Source organism: Tetrao urogallus, assembly GCF_951394365.1.
Source record: "Tetrao urogallus genome assembly, chromosome: 12".
NCBI lineage: Eukaryota > Metazoa > Chordata > Aves > Galliformes > Phasianidae > Tetrao > Tetrao urogallus.
In genome coordinates this window covers 5,748,145-5,767,838 of record NC_136825.1, presented here as the reverse complement: position 1 = coordinate 5,767,838, position 19,694 = coordinate 5,748,145, and the positions used below count along the sequence as shown (strand labels likewise).

Here is a 19,694-nt window from a genome sequence, read left to right as displayed (position 1 = left end):
AAATGCAGTGCTGATCTTTCTGTGATTTTTTACTATCATTTGTGACTCTTTGAGGACGCTGGCTCGTATTTCTAGGTCAATTTCTCACTGGCCGTTTCTACCAGGAGTGGGTGACTTCCAGCTCTGATGAAGATAGTGGTAGGGTTGGGATGAGAGCAGGAAGAAAGGGCTCAATGCACCCAAGAGCTAAATTTCTCTAGTTATTTCTACTATCTGTTTCTGGTCTTTCCCCTCTGCTAGTTTTCAGCTCAGGCAGTTGATTGAATGTCTCTGTTAAGGAAAATCAAATAAATGATCTGTTTATAATAAAGTTCTGGGCTAGGATGGATTTGGCATTAGCTGCTTTTTGTGCAGTTGGATGAGGCAGACAATCCAATCTTTCATATTAGGCTTTTGGAATTAAAAACATTGAATTGAATCTTCTCTACATTGACTGGGCACAGTGTGAGGAATTATGGTTGGTATTAATCCCACTTTATTAGACAAATGACTGCCCTCCTGTGCTTGTGTGCAACATAGCATTTAAATCTAGCCAGAATCAGTGTTTGACTGTTCATGGACTGCAGGATTTGGAATTTTTAAAGGAACTTGTATTTGATATTCTGGTCATCACGCATTCTACTATAGCCTGCATGGTTTAATTGTGAAGGAGAGGTAATATCTCAGCCCTAAAATGTCCAGAGCAGGTATTGGTTTTTTTTGGCCAATACTTACAATCATTGTATCATGCTTCCTTGCATGATCCTGAGCAGAACTGTGACATGATCAAAACAGCCAGCAGAACTAAATGATAAAGTTGCAGATTAAATTTTATGTGCATCTTAGCTTTTAGTGATGCACAGTGCAGCTTGGTTTGAATTAAAGTTTTCTTCAGCCAAACAGTAAAACATCAATTTAATGTTCTCCGTGTTGGAGGAAAAGAGATTTTCCTGAAAAAAAAACAAAAACTTGGTTTACTTCAAATTAAAAAAAAAAAAGTATTTGCCAATAGCTGCTACTGAGAGTTTTCTGAATTGGAAGCAGCAGTTCACAGTTATGCAACTCACAGTTATGCAGGACTTCTGTCTGTAGATTTTCACTGCTGTTTCTTTTCCATACTTTAAAATAGATATTTATTTATTTATTTATTTATTTTGGTGTTAAGAATTGGCATATGCTAACAGTTTATTCACTTATACTGTATATAGGAATACAGAAAAGACAGCAGTTGTGAATTGTGATCCTCCATTTGGAACTTAGTTTCTTATTATTTCCCCAACTAGACCCAAAATGGAGAGGACCAGATTTTCATTTGGCCTCCTTAACTGAGGCCGCAGACTCTGTGAGTGCTTTCATTTTTCATGCTGCAACCAGAAGTGTTATGAAACCCTGCAGATGCAATTAAGATTCTGAGCCTGATAGAAATTCACCCCAGAAAGTATTTTTCTGGATCTTCATGTATGATGACTGACATATTACATGCTTTCTTTTTAAATTCTAAGTTAACCACAATTAAATCACAAAGGTTGTATGATAAATTCTATCTGTACCTATAAATACAGATGGAGAAATGGGATCTATACAGCTAGTTGTTTCATGGACAATTTAAAGGGTCCAGAAAAAAAAAGAATATATGTTTTAAATGAATTATTAGTGATGCTTTTATGCCAATATGCCTAACAGTTCTGTAGCAGAATTCTCTTTGTCAGAGACAATTGTTGCCACTGCATAATGTTATTCAAAGTGTGAATATATTTTCTAACCTGCAGAGATCTTTGAAATTTATAGACACATGTCTTGTGAATTAAAGCTAGAAACAGTTGAGCTATTAAATTTGTCTTTTGAACTCAGAATACGACTTGCATTCTAACAGTGCTACTCAGACACAAACTTGTGGACAGCATTGTAAGTTTTGAGATATTCAAAAATATCCACGTTGAATTAAGTATGGAAACATGCATAACTTGGAAGTTACTGTTGCAGACAGCGTGTATCTTAAATTTAAATAAGATCAAAGTTTGACTGAATTTGAAACATTCGTAATAATATTAGAGTGAAACGCTTTGTTTTCCTTATGTGGTGGTACTGTGCCTTATTAAAGCCTAGGGATTGGCTTTCTGCATAAATATCTTCTTTCTTTCCTTCCTTTTTTGTTTTTCTTTCCTTCTGTTTTTAAGCTCTTGTACACAATTACCCCATTATGGTAGCAGTGTCAAGCCATGTGCATCCAAAAACTAATTCCAGTATTTTTTTTAATTAGGAATCTTTCAAGCTTAATTCTCCCCCACTTTTACTGAAGGCCAGAGAACATGACATTCACTATAACATTAACAACATTAACTAGAAGTACATCTGCAAAATAAAAATAAAAATAAAAATAAAATTAAATGCTTTTGTACATTGACAACAGAAAGAATGATAGGTGCTTGCCCAGTTTTATGACTACAACTGGACTGCCTAAAATTTGTGAACTTGCCACTTGTTTTTGGAGGGTTATCCAGGTTTTTTCTACAGTGAAAAGAGTCTCTCTCCTGCATTTGGCATCTGAAGATGTGTGGCTGTTTCTGTTTCACTCAGTACCTGGATTGGCTGTTTTGGTTGGCTGAGACTGCATGTAGCTCTAGCACTGGAAACAAAAATGGAGAGTGGAAAATGAAACCAACTGCTTTTGAAGTACTTTTTGACTCCTCTTTAATGTGTAAGCAAGAAGAAATTGGAAGCCATTTTTGATAAAATCTCAGCCCCAAATTTCAGCATAATTTGTAATGCTGATGGAAGTGCTGCCCTTCAGTGGGTCTCAGGGAAGGCTATTTGGCTACTGTTGATCTTCAGACACAGAGCAGACAAAAACTCTCACAGACGTGCCACAGATGTCACTGCGCCATGATCTGGAGTATAGCTCTGAACTAAGAAAGAAGATCAAAACGATGTCCCGTTAGTTATTTATTCTATTCAGCTGTAGATGTGGAGGTGAACAAAGGGACAAGTCTGCAGGTATGCTCAAACACTCAAATTACAGTGAAGGAATGAGGGAATGAACTTACAGAGTCCAGAATTATTTATTTAAATAGGAAACTGGAACCAAAACCCTGCTCGCTGCTGACTGCCCAGACCAAACTATTAGAGTCATTTCTTCTTCTATACACAGCCTGGCCCAGTAAATGTTCTGTTATTTTCTGGAAAATGATGTGGTTTGGGCAAAAGGGATGGAAAATATCCCTTTGCCACCAACTCCCTATCCACAATCTGGTGGTTAATAAGTGCTCCTGAAAGGTAGGAGATGAAGTTTGGAGGCTGTTGTATTGTCACAAACAGCAGCATGTAATTATGCACTGGGGATGGCACTGCTACCATCAGCAGCAGCATTTTGTAAAAGGCTGAGCATGGCTTAATTCCTTTGGTTTTGAAAAGCGGCCCGTGAAAATCTCAAAAGAAAGGAAGCAGCTTGAAACAGACCTGAAGCAGAAGTTCTTGAGAAAATTTAAGATTTGCTTTCTCCTTCTCATTTCTTTTCTGACTTATTCTAGCCAGGTACGTGTTAAGACTATGAACCCCAGTGGCTTCTGCTCAGCACACTGGAGGTTTTGATTCCCATTTTGAGCCATGCATTCGTGCCAAAGTCTAAGACAAGTCTAAGGCCGCTCATAAAATGTTTTGGAGTCCACTGCTAAAAGTCTTCAAAGGCACTGCCTTTCTACAAAGTTCCAGAAGACACATCAGCAGCAAGAGGTGTTTTGAGTATCCAAGGAAGTAAAATATATATGACTTAATCTACCTAATTACAATCTATTCTGTTGCAAATAAAACAAGGAATTTGCAGTGATATAGCTCAAAGGATTTTAAGAAGATTTGTGTTTAAGCGATGTTGTCTTCTCAAATTTCTGAAATATAAGGCAAATGTATTTATTCAACTGCTTAAGCATTAAAATGTATTTAGTTAAAGTTTTTATATGGGAGATAATTAAAACACATGAAGGCAGAGTCTTCTGGCACTTGAGTATGAATGCTTTACTGCTGACATGAGACAGACCATGCATATGGCACATGTGTCTTAATCTTACAACCAAAAAATTTGCGTTATACTCTGCAAAGGTTGTATTTCTTCATTAGCTGCTCCCAAGGCATCAAAAATCCCAGAGGATTTCAAAGGACATTAATTTTTATCACAACATGGAATCTTTCAAGTCTGAATGGCAGCACACAGCTGCTGTGGGCTTGATTACAGCTCTATATTTCTCTGGGCAAAACAGAGGAAAGAGTTGTCATTGGCAAGTGAAATGTTCAAAATGCATAAAGTGTTTTATTGTTTAGATGATAAGCTGTGGTTCCTAAGACATATTCCAAAGGGGTAGCTGTTTTCGATGGGAAATACCAGTAATATGTAATAAAACTGGCTTTTCTTCTGAGTTGTAGCTTCCTTTTTTTTTTTTTTTTTTTTTTTCTTCACAATCACACAATGTGTGCAAAAGAAGTTTGTATCTTTAGAAGTACATGTGAAAATAACAAATCATTCCGTGGTTACTGCAAGATAAATGTTCCTTTAGAGCTGGCTTCTGTTTATTGGCAATTGCTTGCGTATGTTTGTAAATGATGCTTTATAGGGATTTTGGGATTTTGAAAAAGATAGAGTTGTCCCTATGTGAATTGCTGAAGGAAAAGAAAATTACCAGATTCTACATATCTTTTAAGTGTCACTGATATTTTTAAAAAAAATCTTTACAAGACATGATGAATAGTGAAATGAGGGGCTCCTCATACTGTGCCAGAGCCTGTGAAAAGGAAAAAGAGAGTGCAGGATGGAAATACTGAAAGGTTAAACAGATACAGAAATGAAGTTTCACAGCCTGGTTTGATCCCCTTGCTACCCTGCCCTGTCACCAGGAACTTCAAAATCCATATGTATTGAGGCATTTGCAGAACTAGCAAAGATGCAATATTTTGACAATGGAAAATGTGGGCTTTTGGGTGGGTTTTGGTGTGAAATGCAATCCTGAGGAGGCACTGGGGTTAGGGATGAACAGCACTTTTTCATACCAATTCCACGAGTGCAGCATTTGCTGTCAGAGATAATTTAGGGTTAGATTAGAACTGTGCAGAAGGAAATTCACAGCTGTGGATAATGGGCCCCAAAAAGGCAAAAGTGTCCTTGGTATGAATGCAGTGGAAGAAGGAAGCCCCCGCGTGCTCATGAAATATAATTCTTCCTTCTTAATAAGGGGTGAAGTATATCTGAGCGGGAAGAGAAGGCTCCAAGCTCATGGACTGAGTTCATTGGTCCTTGTTCAGAGGTTTGCTTCTTTGTGCCTTCAGGAAAATGACAGAGGACCAATAGCATATGTACAGACTGGGCTAATCCCTGGGTGATAGAAAGGCATCTGTCTTGCAGTTATCAGTTAGAAAGTAAGTATTAATCCCATTAATCTTGACCTTCATTTAAAATAAATAATTTGTTATCAAAAGACGGTGGTTCACTGGTGTATATAACATCATACACCAGTAACATACACAGTGTATGTTAAAAAGTTCCCAATTCCTCAGATTTACAGTGTCACATACCATGCTTGTGGCGTATAAAACAGCAAAATGTAGGAGACAGATCATGTCAATAACTTAAACCTCATCCTTACTTTTCTTATTTTGTGTGTAATCTGTGAAATTTATACTACAGTAAAATGTTAAAATCCCTATTTGGATCTTTTTTATGGGAAAACACCTTGGGCAGTGGTTTTCATAACGTCAGCTTGATGGCAACATTATATATTTATAATATATGTATATTATATTAAATATATATATATTTATACCTTTAACATTAACATCTAAAACATTTGTAATGTAATAATAAATATTATATAAATATTATTATAATAATAAATATTATTTATTATTAAAATTTATTATTTATATATAATATATAATATTATATATAATATATATTTATTTATTATAAAAATAAATATATAATAAATATATAAATAAATATAATATATATATATTTATTGGGTCTAAATTTCTCTTCAGAAATTCAAATTAAGATTTTTGCAAAAGTGGAAATTGCTTTTGCACCTCCACTGAATGGAAAAGTAGGGGCCTCTCCAACTTTCTCATCACTTTAATGCTAAAAGTCTTTTTCAAAATTAATACAGGGAAAACCGGGACTAATGGATGCTTTCTGTTTAGATCTAAATCTACTGAGACCCTTTTTCCTTCTCCAAACTTTTATGAAATTGTGCACTCACGATTTTATAGAGGTAATTAATAATGATTGAGAGATGGTTGACCTATATGGCAGTATGTAGATGATATTTTATGAACATATAGGAGCAGCTGCTCGTAATTCCCGTGTATTAGATATGAAGAGAGAAGCAGAACAATTTCAATCGATTCCCATTAATCTCTTGGAAATGGGGCAGAAGTATTTGCTGATCAACAGTGTCAAATCCTGCAAAGAAATCCAGTTGGAAGAATTTGAGAGAATTTTACTTGCTTATAGCTGGAGGTCATCCATCAGGGCTCTAAGTTCTGTTAGTAGCTTGACTTAAAATGAAGCCTGTCTGACAAGGATCCACTATTCTGTCAGCTGACAGGTGGCAACAGAAGCTATTTTTGGTATCTTTTCAGTCAGTGCTCTCAGAAAATGGGAACTTAATGCATTAAGCATTCATTTTCAAAATTCGTATAGTTAAGAGGTGCTTTTTTGTGTGTGTTTAGATTTTCATCAAAGTAGTAAATATTTTTGAGTGGATGTTAGATCATACGTGGTGCCAAGATCTCCTGCTGCTCTTTGACTTTTAGCCTTTTCCTTGTCGCTCATTTTCCTATTGTTGCTTCTTGTATGATTGATAGAAATTTCTGGAGATGATTTTTTTAACTCATTTTTGTTTTGTTTTGTTTTCTGGGGAGCCATATGACTGCATTTTGGTTATCCTTTATTGTGAATATAGACATTTCCTCACAGAAGTACTTGCATTTTCTAGCTCTGCGAGGAAGCAACCTGGGTGTTCAGAGTTATGGGATGGAAAAATGTGGTGAGCTGTGACTTTGCTTCCTTATGGAAGAGAAGTCACATCTCTCTGCCTTCTTTACTGGCCGTGACATAGGTCTACAGTTGCTTATGGGACTTGGGGGATATGGTAAAACCTTTTCTGTTGAATTTCAGTGTAATTCCAAACAGTGTGAACTTTTCAAATCACTTGAGAAGTGCCCCAGATGGTGTGACATTCTGCTTCATGGGAAGATTTGAAAGTATTCCCTTTGCATAATTTCTGGTTAACTATTTAATTGCATTTGCAATGGGAGAACACCAAAGCCATGAACTCTGTTGACATTTTGGCGGTGTTTGTTTAACCTCCTAGTGCACGGGCTGCATTTGTTGAAAAATATTATTCTTACCTTTGCAAATCATTGGTAATTAATTCCCTTGGAAATATCTACTGCTGCACATAGCCAGGCTTGAGTCTGCTGGCAGATCATAATTTAACATCAGGTGCTAACCCAATTGATTATTACATTTTGTAACTAACTGATTTATAGCAGCAACTTCATTTCTGCATCTCTCTAATGCATTAACTTTTTGTATTTTAAAATAATGCGGAGCAGTTGGATTACTTTGTAGCTTCTAATGGTGAATTTAGCACAGCATGCAAGATCTGGATGACTTGCCTGATAGTAGGGTTAGTGATGTGTCACAGGCTTGTGAAGTGCACAAGATATTCAGTAGTTTTTAACTGAGATATTCACAATTAAAAATGTCCTTATTAATTCTACATGCTTTTTAACTTTCAGTAAATTGTAGCCACAATTACCAACACAATGAGAGTTTTCTACAATTGCTGCATAGCTTGCAGTTTAAGCAGTATATTCTCTAGTCTCGGTCATGCTGTGAATGAGAAGAAACAGTGACTACATGCTATGGTGGAGCAGCTTATGTTCAACTCCCAGTACATACTTAAATTGTAATGGTAGAGCACATTAGCTCACTTGGTGTGATGTAAGTCACTGACTGAAGACATTTTAAGGAGACATAGGGGTAAATCTGCAAAACACTCTGGAAGGTTTTAACTATACAGAGTTTCCAGAAAGATCAAGTAGGCGTCATGGTTAAAGGGAACACACTTGGTAATGTCAATACTAAGAAAATTTTCCATTGCTGATGACATATTTTTGTTAGTCTTAGTTGTTTGTAATTCTACATCAAAGGCACTACTTGAAACCAAGGAGGTTTTTTTTGTTTGTTTTGTGTTTTTTTTTTCCTTTGGGCTCAGGAGGAAGCCTAATGTAGATCACAGCAGTGTTTTTAATGAACTTGTGAAATCAAGGTCACAGTTCTGCTATCACTTAAAAATACTCCCGTCATAAAGCAGAGCTGTAGTGCCAGATGTGTGGTGTGAATTGTCAAGTATCTTAAGAATTTTGTTCCTGCATAATGATACGTTCAGCGATACAGAGCTCTGCACCACTGAGATTAGAATCTGTCATCTGTGGCTGAAATTCATAACCATGTTATGACTGTTACAGAGGTGATGTGAAATAGCTATGTAATCTCATTCCATTCCTGGTGTGTGAATGTCCAGATCACAAAAACTTAGGTGACAATTTTCAGTAATTGGACCTTTGCTAGCAGTGAGATGTGAGATACTGATTGCTTTGGATGGATGGATCCAGACCTGAGAGGTGGTTCTTTCTGAGCGGAGATGATGCACAGCAGCAGTAGCTGCTGCTACAGCCCTTCAGGTTTCTTTTCTGTGACGTTTACTAGAGAAACCACTTTTAAACCATTTAAAAACACTAACACTGATTACAAATATAGGTATTACTTTTTCATTAGCATACTTATTTAAAATGTGTCTGTATTCATTTTTAAATTTCCTCACAGATTTTTAATAGGATAGTGTAAGTATTTTTAACTTTACAGTCTCTTTAAATGTCATTACCTTTATTAAAAAAATAGAACAAAATATTATTCAGAAAATAAAAAGCTCACGACTGAGGCATAATTTTATTTCTTTTATAAAACCCTATTTAACGCACTTACAGTTTAATAGTGACTACCTTTTATAGTTTTATAATTTTAGAATCCTCTTTTTAATTAATTGAGCTGGGAGATTTAGGTATAGAGCACATATTTTGCCTCTGGTAGTTACTGTACAATTAGTATTAATGAAGGGTATTACAATCTGGATAGGTGGAATATACCATTGCTTCATGTGTGGGTCTTTTCTGTCTAACTGTGGTCTGTTATTTCGTACTATGTAGTACAATTGTCGCGTAAAGTTAAAATCTTTCTATCCAAATGTGCCACATTTGCTTTCTTAGGAAATGATGATGATATTTTCTACATTACTGCAGTACTCGCATGCCCCAGTTCGTATACCAAAAACAGCATCTATGCTGAAGAAATTTGTTCCTTTTCCCAGGAGATTTACAAATCAGTAAATTAATTCTTGCCAGAACTTTTCATAAACTTTCAGAAGAGATGATGAATCATCCGAAGTTTCCCCACGTGCATTCTCAGCCTTCGTGAGGCTTTGTTTTCCTCTTGGCAGATGGATCTTGAACACGCAAGATGAACTTGAGTTTAAAGAATTTTGATAAAATATGCCTCAAAGAGTTGGAGATCTTTTTTAAAATGCAGTCTTCTGTACCCCAGCAAATAGCCTGATCGCGCAGCGTTGAGTGAGACGGCAAAAGCAATACCTTTGTGCAAAGTGGTTTGAGCAGAAAGGGAAAACCTTGCCTTTAAAAGGACAGTCCCCTTTTATCTTCAGTTTGTTTTGCAGACGCAGCATGTATAGGAAGTTATTACATGTGTATCACTGCCCAAAAGGAAAACCAGAAATTTAGCACTTCAGAAAACAAGCTCCCAAAACACAAAGATGTTTCAGCCTGCATCTGAAGTACAGATATTAGATTCTTAACTTCTTTTAAAGCCAGATGGTAACTTCCAAACAAGGTCACAGTTGAAATTCGGTTTAATAAAGACATGTAGTTTTCTGCTTTTGTCAGTGATGATGCACAGATCTCAGCGTTCAGCTAAGGTGTGCATGATTCTGCTGGAAATGTTTTTGAAATCTGGACTATCAAAATCAGGGCTTTTAAATGTGCCTGAAGGATCCTAGATTCAGTCAGGTCTGTTTGGCAATCTGCGCCTTTGTTTTTCATCTTTTCCACAATTCCTTTTGCAGATGTTCAGGAGCAGAAGTGTGTGCCCTGTTTAGCCATTAAGGAGAAGATCTGATGCTGGATCTCCTCTCTTCTTCATGAAGGGCTGTGAGGAGTGCTTGAACTGAGGGCAAGCAGCTGCTTTTCCTAGCTGCGCTTCATTTGTTATCTTTAAACATAGGGTTTATGTTTGGTGATTGATTTTGCATTTGTCACAGGATTTCATCCATTGCAGTGAAGATGAAATAAGCTGGAACAGGCTACCCAAACAAATGCAATGATATTAATGTTTTGGTGTTAGAGTTGCACTTTGTTCTTCACTAAATCCCAGTGGTGGCAAGTGGCACCGAGTGCCTCATCAGTTTCCTGTGGTGGGCTCTGTGTGGAACCAGCAGCGGGCAGCCCTGCCCTCCTCACACAGCTCTGCCCTGCAGAACAGAAACCTGCACCCACGGCATGCACTTGATTGCCACAGGAGTTCAATTAAGTGCATTTCACTGAGCTGCCTTTCTCTAGACAGTTTTAACCCGTAGTACTTTTAATTGTTCAAGGCCTCTTCACATTCTGGTCTGCAATGCCGCCATGTTTGGTGCTCCATGGAGTTTGACGGAGGACGGCCTGGAGTCCACCTTCCAGGTGAACCATTTGGGGCACTTCTATCTCGTCCAGCTGCTGGAGGATGTCCTGCGCCGCTCCTCCCCTGCCAGGGTGGTGGTCGTGTCCTCAGAGTCACACAGGTTGGTTAACATTATGCTGTGGTTTAGCTGAGATCTGCCATCCTTACAGCAGAAATGGTGATGGCAGAGCTGTGTAAGTTCTTAAAAAGGAAAGGCCCCTGTCTAAAGCATTTGTTGTTTGAATAATCTCTTTAAAAACAGCATTGCCGATGTCTTTGGATTTTGCTACATTGCCATATGTAAAGCGTGCTCTAGTTTGTAGGTATTTTTTGATCATTCTTTGTATGAATGCAGATTTTCACCGCATATCAGACCACTTATTGATTTCGCTAGGAGATGGAATAATAATTGATTAAATCTGAATGGCATGACCTATATTGATTTGTCATTCAACTACTTCAACATCTTACCAAGAAGAATGTGCAGTTATTTTAGTAGGAGAAACAATGCAATTAAAAACTACTAGATGAAATCCAATTGTTTTGTAATGAGAAATTAGGGAATTCAATGCAGACATTAGCTGTATAATGTAACTGGGAAATAGAATAGTTAATACACATTAGAACACTGGCCATGCCTCTTTTGGTGAAAGTTTTAATTAAAATATTAGTTGCTCGTATTTCCTACTGTCATGAGAAGTGCAAAACAGATGTGATGAGGTTTGCCTTATTTCAATTGTGCTGGAAGTGCTTGTTTTAATAACTGGGAAGAAGGTTTTGATATAAATCAGAGAATTAGAGAGTTCCTTGTGCAAAATAGAGGCCCCAGTTCTGAATTTTAGAGAGTGCAAACTTACGGCTTCTGATTTAGTTCTGGAACTCTAAAATTAGACCCAGAATGTCTAGCTTTAAACATTGTTGTTGATTTCTGTTTCACTTCTGGTCGTGTGTAACATCTTTAGCAAACCCAAAGAAAGAATGTGTGAGCAGTGGGTTTTTTCTGTGTTTTTTTTTTTTTTTTTTTTTCCTCTTTCCTTGCCTTCATATTTCTGAAATGTTTTAGTGACCCAGCATGAAGCTTATTTTTTTAATCATGTTTCCATAAAATACAACCCCAGGGACCTTGTAGAGAGAGACCAGCCAAGGGTCAGGCTGAAACCTTTATCACTTCCAAACACAGGGGCTTATGGTATAAATGACACACTGCAGATAGATTTACTTTTACCATTTTAAATTTATGATGGCTGAAATGAAAGAAGCAATAGAAAACGCCAGTAATAATCCTCCCCGGTGTTAAAAGACATGAAATGTCTAGTAATTAGGTGGTAACAAAATCTGGACATCCTTATCTTTGCAAATCACACCAGGTCTGTGAAAGCAAGTAGCAGAGTCCTGTTAGGAGTAAGGGAGGCTACTGCAGGGCAGGCAAGATAGCTCTAGAAATAAATCTGCCAAGTCCAATCACTTGCCAGATGTGGATGGCACAATGGGATACGTATAAATGAGCTGTTATTTAATGGGAGATTATGTTGAATTGTCAGCTGCTTGTTCCCCTTTGTAAGTTTGCGTCTGATGGTATTTTAAGTGACATCTTTGTTTTTCACTATATTAAGTGTTATGTATAACTAGAGCTTACAGCTCTGAACATCTTTATCTGTTTTTTCAAAAGCATTTTTTGAAGTGTTCATTGCTAATTTCATTAGGTCAACTGAGGTTTGTAGAAGCCAGTCAAAAAATAAGCAACAGCCTATGCTTGAGTAAAATAATCAACACATCTACTTGATTTCCCCCTTCTTCCAATTCATGTCATATCTTAGCATTTAAAATGATCGTCGTAAATAACTCTGGTTTTGCCCCTAATCAGTTTAATGGCAAGAAGTTGATGTAAGGAGTTAGTTTAGACATCAGGTATTATTGGATAGTAGTACTTTCTGACCTACTTGAGAACTCTGTGCCTTAAACTATGTTGTAAAACAGAAGTGTTGGTATCTAATTACTTCCATAAACCTTGGCTAGATCTTTTAGCTGGAGTCAAGACCCCCTGTTAGGGGAAAAATAAAGTCCCATGTTTGTGGAAAATATTATACTGGACTGCTCCAAGGCAAGATATTTATTTGCCTCTCTGGTTCCTCATTCTTTTCACTTATCTGGATTCAACACAAATGAAATCTGTTTAAATTAAGCTTTCCATACTCTAAGCACATCATATGAAAATCAGAATAATAAGTAGGTTGACTTTCCTTCTGTCTTTATTTCTGTAGTTAATTTGATTGTACCGTCCTTATCCTACTGAATTCAGTGAGATTGCTGACATAAGTAAGATTGACTCACTTGAAGGATGGGACTCAAATTATGCCCGTGTGTTTCCAGTGTACAGTATACAATAAGTATTAAGTATTTTATTTATAGATTATTTTTGGTGTCCTAAGTGGTTACTTGAGGAATGAATATAGGAAATTCCTCCCAGAATAGCCCTGTTAATTTCAGAGATCTCTGTTATCTAACTAAAAATTATGATTTTTTTGTTGTTTGTTTAAATTGAAGGGCCTATTCTGCAAGATATAGGACATTCTGGGTTCCTCTTGAGTTCAAATACTGTAGTTGCTTTTCTCTAAATGTATTATAATCCTGCTCTCAAAATGGAAGTAGAAATTCCAGCTGATCTCTTCATTTCTGGATATGAGATGCAAAATTAGTAAAGATATTTTAAAACATTTTTCTAGTGTGTACTATAATTATGTTTATCCCTGTTCTCCCTAGCTGATTCTGAAACCCAATATTAAAAAGAGCTTGCTAAATCTGTTTTATTTTTAGTAGCTCTTCTGGGTGGAACATGAATCTGTAACTAAATATAGTATTATTTTCTGATACTAAGATAATCTAGTAAATTGATACATCAAAATTGTAAGAATTGCAAAATATATGATACGAAAAATTCCTTCTCTTCATCTAAAAGTCTTTAGAACATTCCCTACTTTATTTAAAAAAAAAAAAAAAAGAAAGAAAAAGAGAAAGAAACAAACAGCTGGTGTTTAATGACTCTGTCAGACCCAATTAAAAAACATCAACTAGTTACTTTGATTTGTGTTCAGCCATGCCATGGGTATACTTAAAAACATTATACTCTGCCAGAACTCATTTTGGCTTTGTTTACGTTTGTCTTTTAAACATATAAGACTATTGATGGCAAGTTGCCAAGGTTATAACCCCTTTATATTCATCAATTTTTAATCTGAAAAAGAGTCTAAGAGGTAGTGAAGACTCATCCATGGATACTTCAACACTTAAATGAAAGTGTTCAGTATATGATGAAATAATCAGGGGAACGGATTAAATGAAAGGATGCTGTTTTTCTCTGCTTCCATTTTATTCTGCATTAATTCCTGCACGTTAATTGTGCTTTTGTGGAACTATGGCACACTTTCCTTTTTTGATTAAAAAGAATGTAACTCATAAGTTCATACAATGCTTTTAAACATTAAAGCCCTTTTTTCAACTTGTTTTTACTTATTATATGTGTTTGCTAGTTATTCACTAATTTTACTGCTATATATATGGGGCTATTCCGTGGGCCTTGAGCAATTTCCAGTAGATACTTGCAATTGCCAAATAAGCTGATATTTTATTTTGGTTCTGGCCAAGTTCTACTCAGTTATCTACGTTTTATGTTGTTCTTAATGAGAGCAGAATTAACTCTGGGGTATCTAAGGTACATTTACTGTTTTTCAGATTTACAGAGATTAAAGATTCCTCTGGAAAACTTGATTTCAGCCTGCTTTCTCCATCTAAGAAGGAGTACTGGGCTATGTTGGCCTACAATCGTTCCAAACTTTGCAATATACTGTTTTCCAACGAGCTGAACCGACGCCTTTCTCCCCATGGGGTGACGTCTAACTCAGTCCATCCTGGAAATATGATTTACTCCTCCATTCATCGTAACTGGTGGGTGTATACCCTGCTGTTTACCTTGGCTCGACCTTTCACCAAATCCATGGTAAGTGAATGACTTAACAGTATTTTACACATCTTCAATTTTCAAATCAGGGGAGTAAAGTTATAAAATTCCAGATGTATGTATTTACCTCGACCTTTTGCCTTTTATAACTACAACCTTGATTTTAATGACAAACATAATGTCAAGATCGTGAGTGGTCTAGTAAAGGTTACTTCAACCATTTTAGATTAAATTTGTCAATCTGCTGTAAAGGTACCATGTTGGGTGGATTGAGTGACTCCCATGTTTGAATATGTGATTTTCACTTGCTCTGATTAAGGTATTTGTGTATTTGAGGTGTGGGATAGTTCAGAGTTATTTCTCTGTTCAGTGTATGTAAAACTCAAATCAAAAACTACTTTGGTTTTTAAGTGGAATATGCTTGACTGCATTTTTTATGTAAACAGATGTCCTAGTTAGAAAAGATACTACAGACATTATTAATGGCTGAGGAAAGTGCTTTCAGTGGTAAAAGCACCTTCATTCATATTTAAAAATAACAACAATGATTTTCATGATTCTTTTAAAGCACCAAAGGCAGTGGGGGTTTTTCCTTTGTCTTCACACTGGTCTTTGGATTGGGACAGTAATGTGATGAAAGGCTGTGCTATTCTTTCATACCCAACATTATGGAGCTTCATTATATAAAATGTTTCAGCATCTGCAGTGCTTGGAGGAGGTTGCTCTTATCTCTTGATCCTCTGACACAGGATACTTTTAAGGAGTCCAAAAATGACTTGTACTTCATTGAGAACTGGCTTCTTTTTAACATTGTTGACTGTTTCTTATCCATTTATATTTTCATGACAAAGAATGGTATTCCCAACAAGGGAACGAGGGGAAAGGAGTCTCCCTTACTATTTGCTTCTAGGACTCAGGGAAATTAAAAAATTAACGTCTATGCAGAATGTAGCTAGCCATAGCAATTTGGTCAGGCCAAATAAAGTCCCTTTTACAGAGGACTTAATGACCAACACAAGCAGTTGTTTTGTAATGTCTACTATGTCCTGAGCTAGCGATAGAGGCCGAATTAATTGCTTTTATTTGAAAGAGAGCAGAGCACAGAAGCAATTGCTGCTGCTTGATCTTACCTGTAGAAGTGGAGCAGGCGATCTTAAATTTTAGTGAGTTAATGTAAGTGGAAAACACAGAGTATTTAAGACTCTGGTTATGTGTCCAAAAATGAACAGCTTTTTGAACAATACTGGATTTTCAGTAATGCTAATGGAACAGAACTATAAACACCCTTTCAAGCATGGATGTACTGACAGTGAGGCAGTTGGAAGAGTCTTCGCACTTCTATCCTCAACCTGCAGTTTGCAGCCAGTATGCATCCAAAACCTATTTATGTCTGTGAGTTTGGTAAGTGAGCATTTTGGCATCTTGAGACAAGTAATAATGTTTTTCAATAGTATGTTTTGTGACCAAAACCTTTGGTCACAATGTCTTTGCTGAGTTAAGGATAGTTTATAAAACAAATTCATTAAGTTCTACTGAGAATGGATTAATGTATGGTATTACCATTCAGTGAGAAGGATCCAGTCTGTGGAGCTTTTACGAGCTGTTAGTTTTATTTCCTCTGACATATTTTCACAGAGGAACTTCTTGTGTTTGTTGCTTATGTAAACTTATGCTCTAGGGATCAAAATAAAACACTGATGTTCATTTTGAAGTCTTTACATTGATAGATTTTTTTGATATTGTCTTTTTATTTATGAGTGGTATGTAGAAGAGAATACAAAATACAGTGCAAAAGATACCTACACTGAAGATCAGTGCACTCTGCTCTTAGCCTGATTGTTTCAGTAAGTCCTTTGGTGGTGAATGACAGTAGAATAAGGGGCAGCGGGCTGAAACTGGAGCACAAAAGGTTCCATACTGACACTAGGAAGAACTTTTTTACTGTTGGAGTGACAGAGCACTGGAACAGGCTGCCCAGAGAGGAGTCTCTTTCTCTGGAGATAATTAAGACTCACCTGACTGCCTACCTGTGTGACCTGCTGTAGGGAACCTGCTTTAGCAGGGAAGTTGGACTCAATGACCTTTAAAGGTCCCTTCCAACCCCTACTCTGTGTTTGTATGTAATTCACAGACCATTTGAGTGTTGTGATGATAGATACGGGTGAGGGTAAGCATCAGTCTTGTAAGTCTTTGTGCTGTTAATTTCTATATATGAATTTATATCACTGATTTTCTTGCTAACTTTGCTGAGGGCTTCCTCTCAGTGTTTGTGAGACATCTCACCCCATAGTTTAGGTGAGCTTTGTGGTCAGAGTAGCTATCTTAGAGCTTGAAGCTGCAATCCTGAGGTTACGAACTGTAGGTTCTTGTGATTTGCAACGATGTCTGCATTGCACAGTGCAGAATGATGCAGCAACATTTAAAGAGGTTACTACTGAGCTGAGTCCAAACCAGGAATTGGGTGATCCATATCTGTGTGAAAACGGTAAGGTTTTTTCAGCTCAGGGAAGGTGACTGACCCTTGCACATATGTCTGTGCCAGTTTTGTGCTCTCAGCCAATAACTTTTACTGCATTATTGTGGCATTTGGAGACCTAACCCTGCTGGAGCCAGTGTGAAGTTTTTTGAATTATAGTATCCTGGACTTTGTGCAGATACATTCACACACATATATATGCAAATGTATGCACATACACACATGTGCATGCTGACTGGAGTTGCACGTAGCAAATTTTAACTGTGGTGTTTTACAACTATTTTTGTAGTAAAAGTCGTTAATAAAAAATAATTAGATCTTTAATTTGTATTTTACAAAGATGGATTTACTACATTTTGTGAGAGTGATGGATTGTTAGATTAATGTGCATAGTTACAACTCTTTTGGAAATGAAACTACAGGAGAAAATTAGGAAACACATTTGATTCCCTACTTGTTTGTTCAGAAAATATAATTCTTATGTTCTGCCCTGGCTCTAAGCTGCTATGAAGAGCATTAGAATTTTGTGCCTGTGACTTGGTTTTCATTATTTTCTATGGCTCTTATAAAATTTTCTGTATGAAATTTCTCTACTACAAATTGTAGCAGTTCAGTAATTAATAGTTTTATTTCCAAGGCTGATCAAGTATACTGTATATATCTGAAAACATTGTTTTAATTGTAGTTGTTCCCTTCATGAATGTTGAATAGCTCCATGTTGGTTTCCAGGGATGTAATATTTTCTCCAGAAATGCATGTTTTTACATAGCATGAACCTCCATTTTTGGGAGAGCTCATCCAGCCTATGTAACATGGCTCTTGGGATACTCAGTATGGCAGAATTTAGCTTAGGAAGTACTGCTGGTAGCTGCTCAGCTTTAACTGATACCCTGAGGCACTGAGATGAAGTATTCTAGTATCAAACTTTTTATCTGTTTGCTGTTACTCGGTGCAACTGTGGTGACTCAGGTTCAATAATTAGGACACTTTACAAAGTCAGGTAAGTTTAAGCTCCACATAAGGAATAGCATTGAAGATCATCCTTCTTAACTCTGGACTTCCTAAAAAGAGCAAATTACTTAGATACCGACCAGTGATGAGTGGTGCCCCTCAGGGGTCAGGAATGTGTCCCGCCAGCCCAAAGAGCCAACCGTATCCTGGGCTGTATGAAAGAAAGCATGGTCAGCAAGGTGAGGGAAATGATCCTAGCCCCTCTACTCTATGTTGGTGAGACCTCACCTGGAGTACTGCATTCGCATGTGGATCACCGTACAGAAAGATGTGGACCCGCTGGAATGTGTTCAGAGGGGAGAGACAAAAATGGGGATGGAACACCTCCCCTCCAAGAGCAGGCTTAGAGATGGGGCTGTTCAGCATGGAGAAGAGAAGGCTCTGGGGAGATCTGCTAACAGCCTTTCACTGTCTGAAGGGAAGCTATTAGAAGGAGGGGGACAGACTCTTTATCAGGGTCTGTTGTGATAGGACAATGGGAAATGGTTTCAATTGCAAAGAGGAAAGATTTAAGTTGGATACAAGGAAAAACTTCTTTGCATTAAGGATAATGAAGCACTGAAACATGTTATCCACAGAGGTGGTAGATGCCTGGTCCCTGGAGACATTCAAGGTCAGGCTGAACCAGGCTCTGGGCAATCTGATGTAGCTGTTGTGGGGAGTTGGACTACGTGTCCTTCCAATGATTCTGTGATATGATTGGTCTTTCTCTCAAGTATGAGGCTTTTAGGTATATAATTTTAGCTGGTTCTGTTAGTGGTTCATATCTTACTGAAAGAAATGCAACTTTATATTTCTAAAACTGTTTGAATGCTTATAGCTTAAAAATTATGGTTTGTTTGTGCTGCTTATAAATAACTTTTCTGTTGAATCACAGAATGATGTCTGGGAACTTTTGAAACATAATACAATATTTATATTACTGATGCATATAGGTGTAAAGGAAGTACTTATATTAAGTAGAGCACTGGAAACTGAAAGACTCTTCATCCTTCCTTTTCCCTCCCCCCCACTTTCAAGACCTAAAATATACAAGGATTTGTTAGAACTGGAGAACAAGTATTTTTTGTAGAAAGCAATAATTGTGAATAAATTGCTGTTTTATTACTATAGCAACTGCAGCTCTACTAATGTTGAAAGGATCTGTCTTTTACTTACCTCTTTATAGTTACTCGGTAAATTGGAGAAGCTTACCATATAATTAAATGTAAATTGAAACAAGCACCCACTGTAAATAACAAATTGGAAGAGAAACTCTGAAAGGAACATACTCACAGGCCATGCGGGTGCTCAGTTGGTTTGATCTAAGATTTGGATTTTGTTTTCTTGTGTGGTTTTTTCTTTCTTTTTTTCTTCTCTCCTCAGCCTCTCTTTCCCTTTTCCCCTTTTTCTTTCTCTTCTATTCAACAACTAGGTAACTTCATTTGTTTTAAATTAATGTTAGTCATTCAGAGTCCATTTGATGGTTTTTTTTCACCAGTTACAGAGAAGAATAA

The 19,694-nt window shown here is 36.9% G+C and overlaps 1 protein-coding gene across 1 annotated transcript in view; it reads left to right on the top strand.

The window, feature by feature from the left end:
* WWOX (WW domain containing oxidoreductase) overlaps positions 1 to 19,694 on the top strand; it is a gene marked incomplete at both ends in the record, with an annotated part of 468,452 nt that overhangs the window by 102,490 nt on the left and 346,268 nt on the right. The window contains 2 exons of the mRNA XM_079541391.1: positions 10,692 to 10,877; positions 14,486 to 14,750. Of these exons, the coding sequence (XP_079397517.1) occupies positions 10,692 to 10,877; positions 14,486 to 14,750 (451 nt within the window). The remainder of the gene's footprint in view (positions 1 to 10,691; positions 10,878 to 14,485; positions 14,751 to 19,694) is intronic.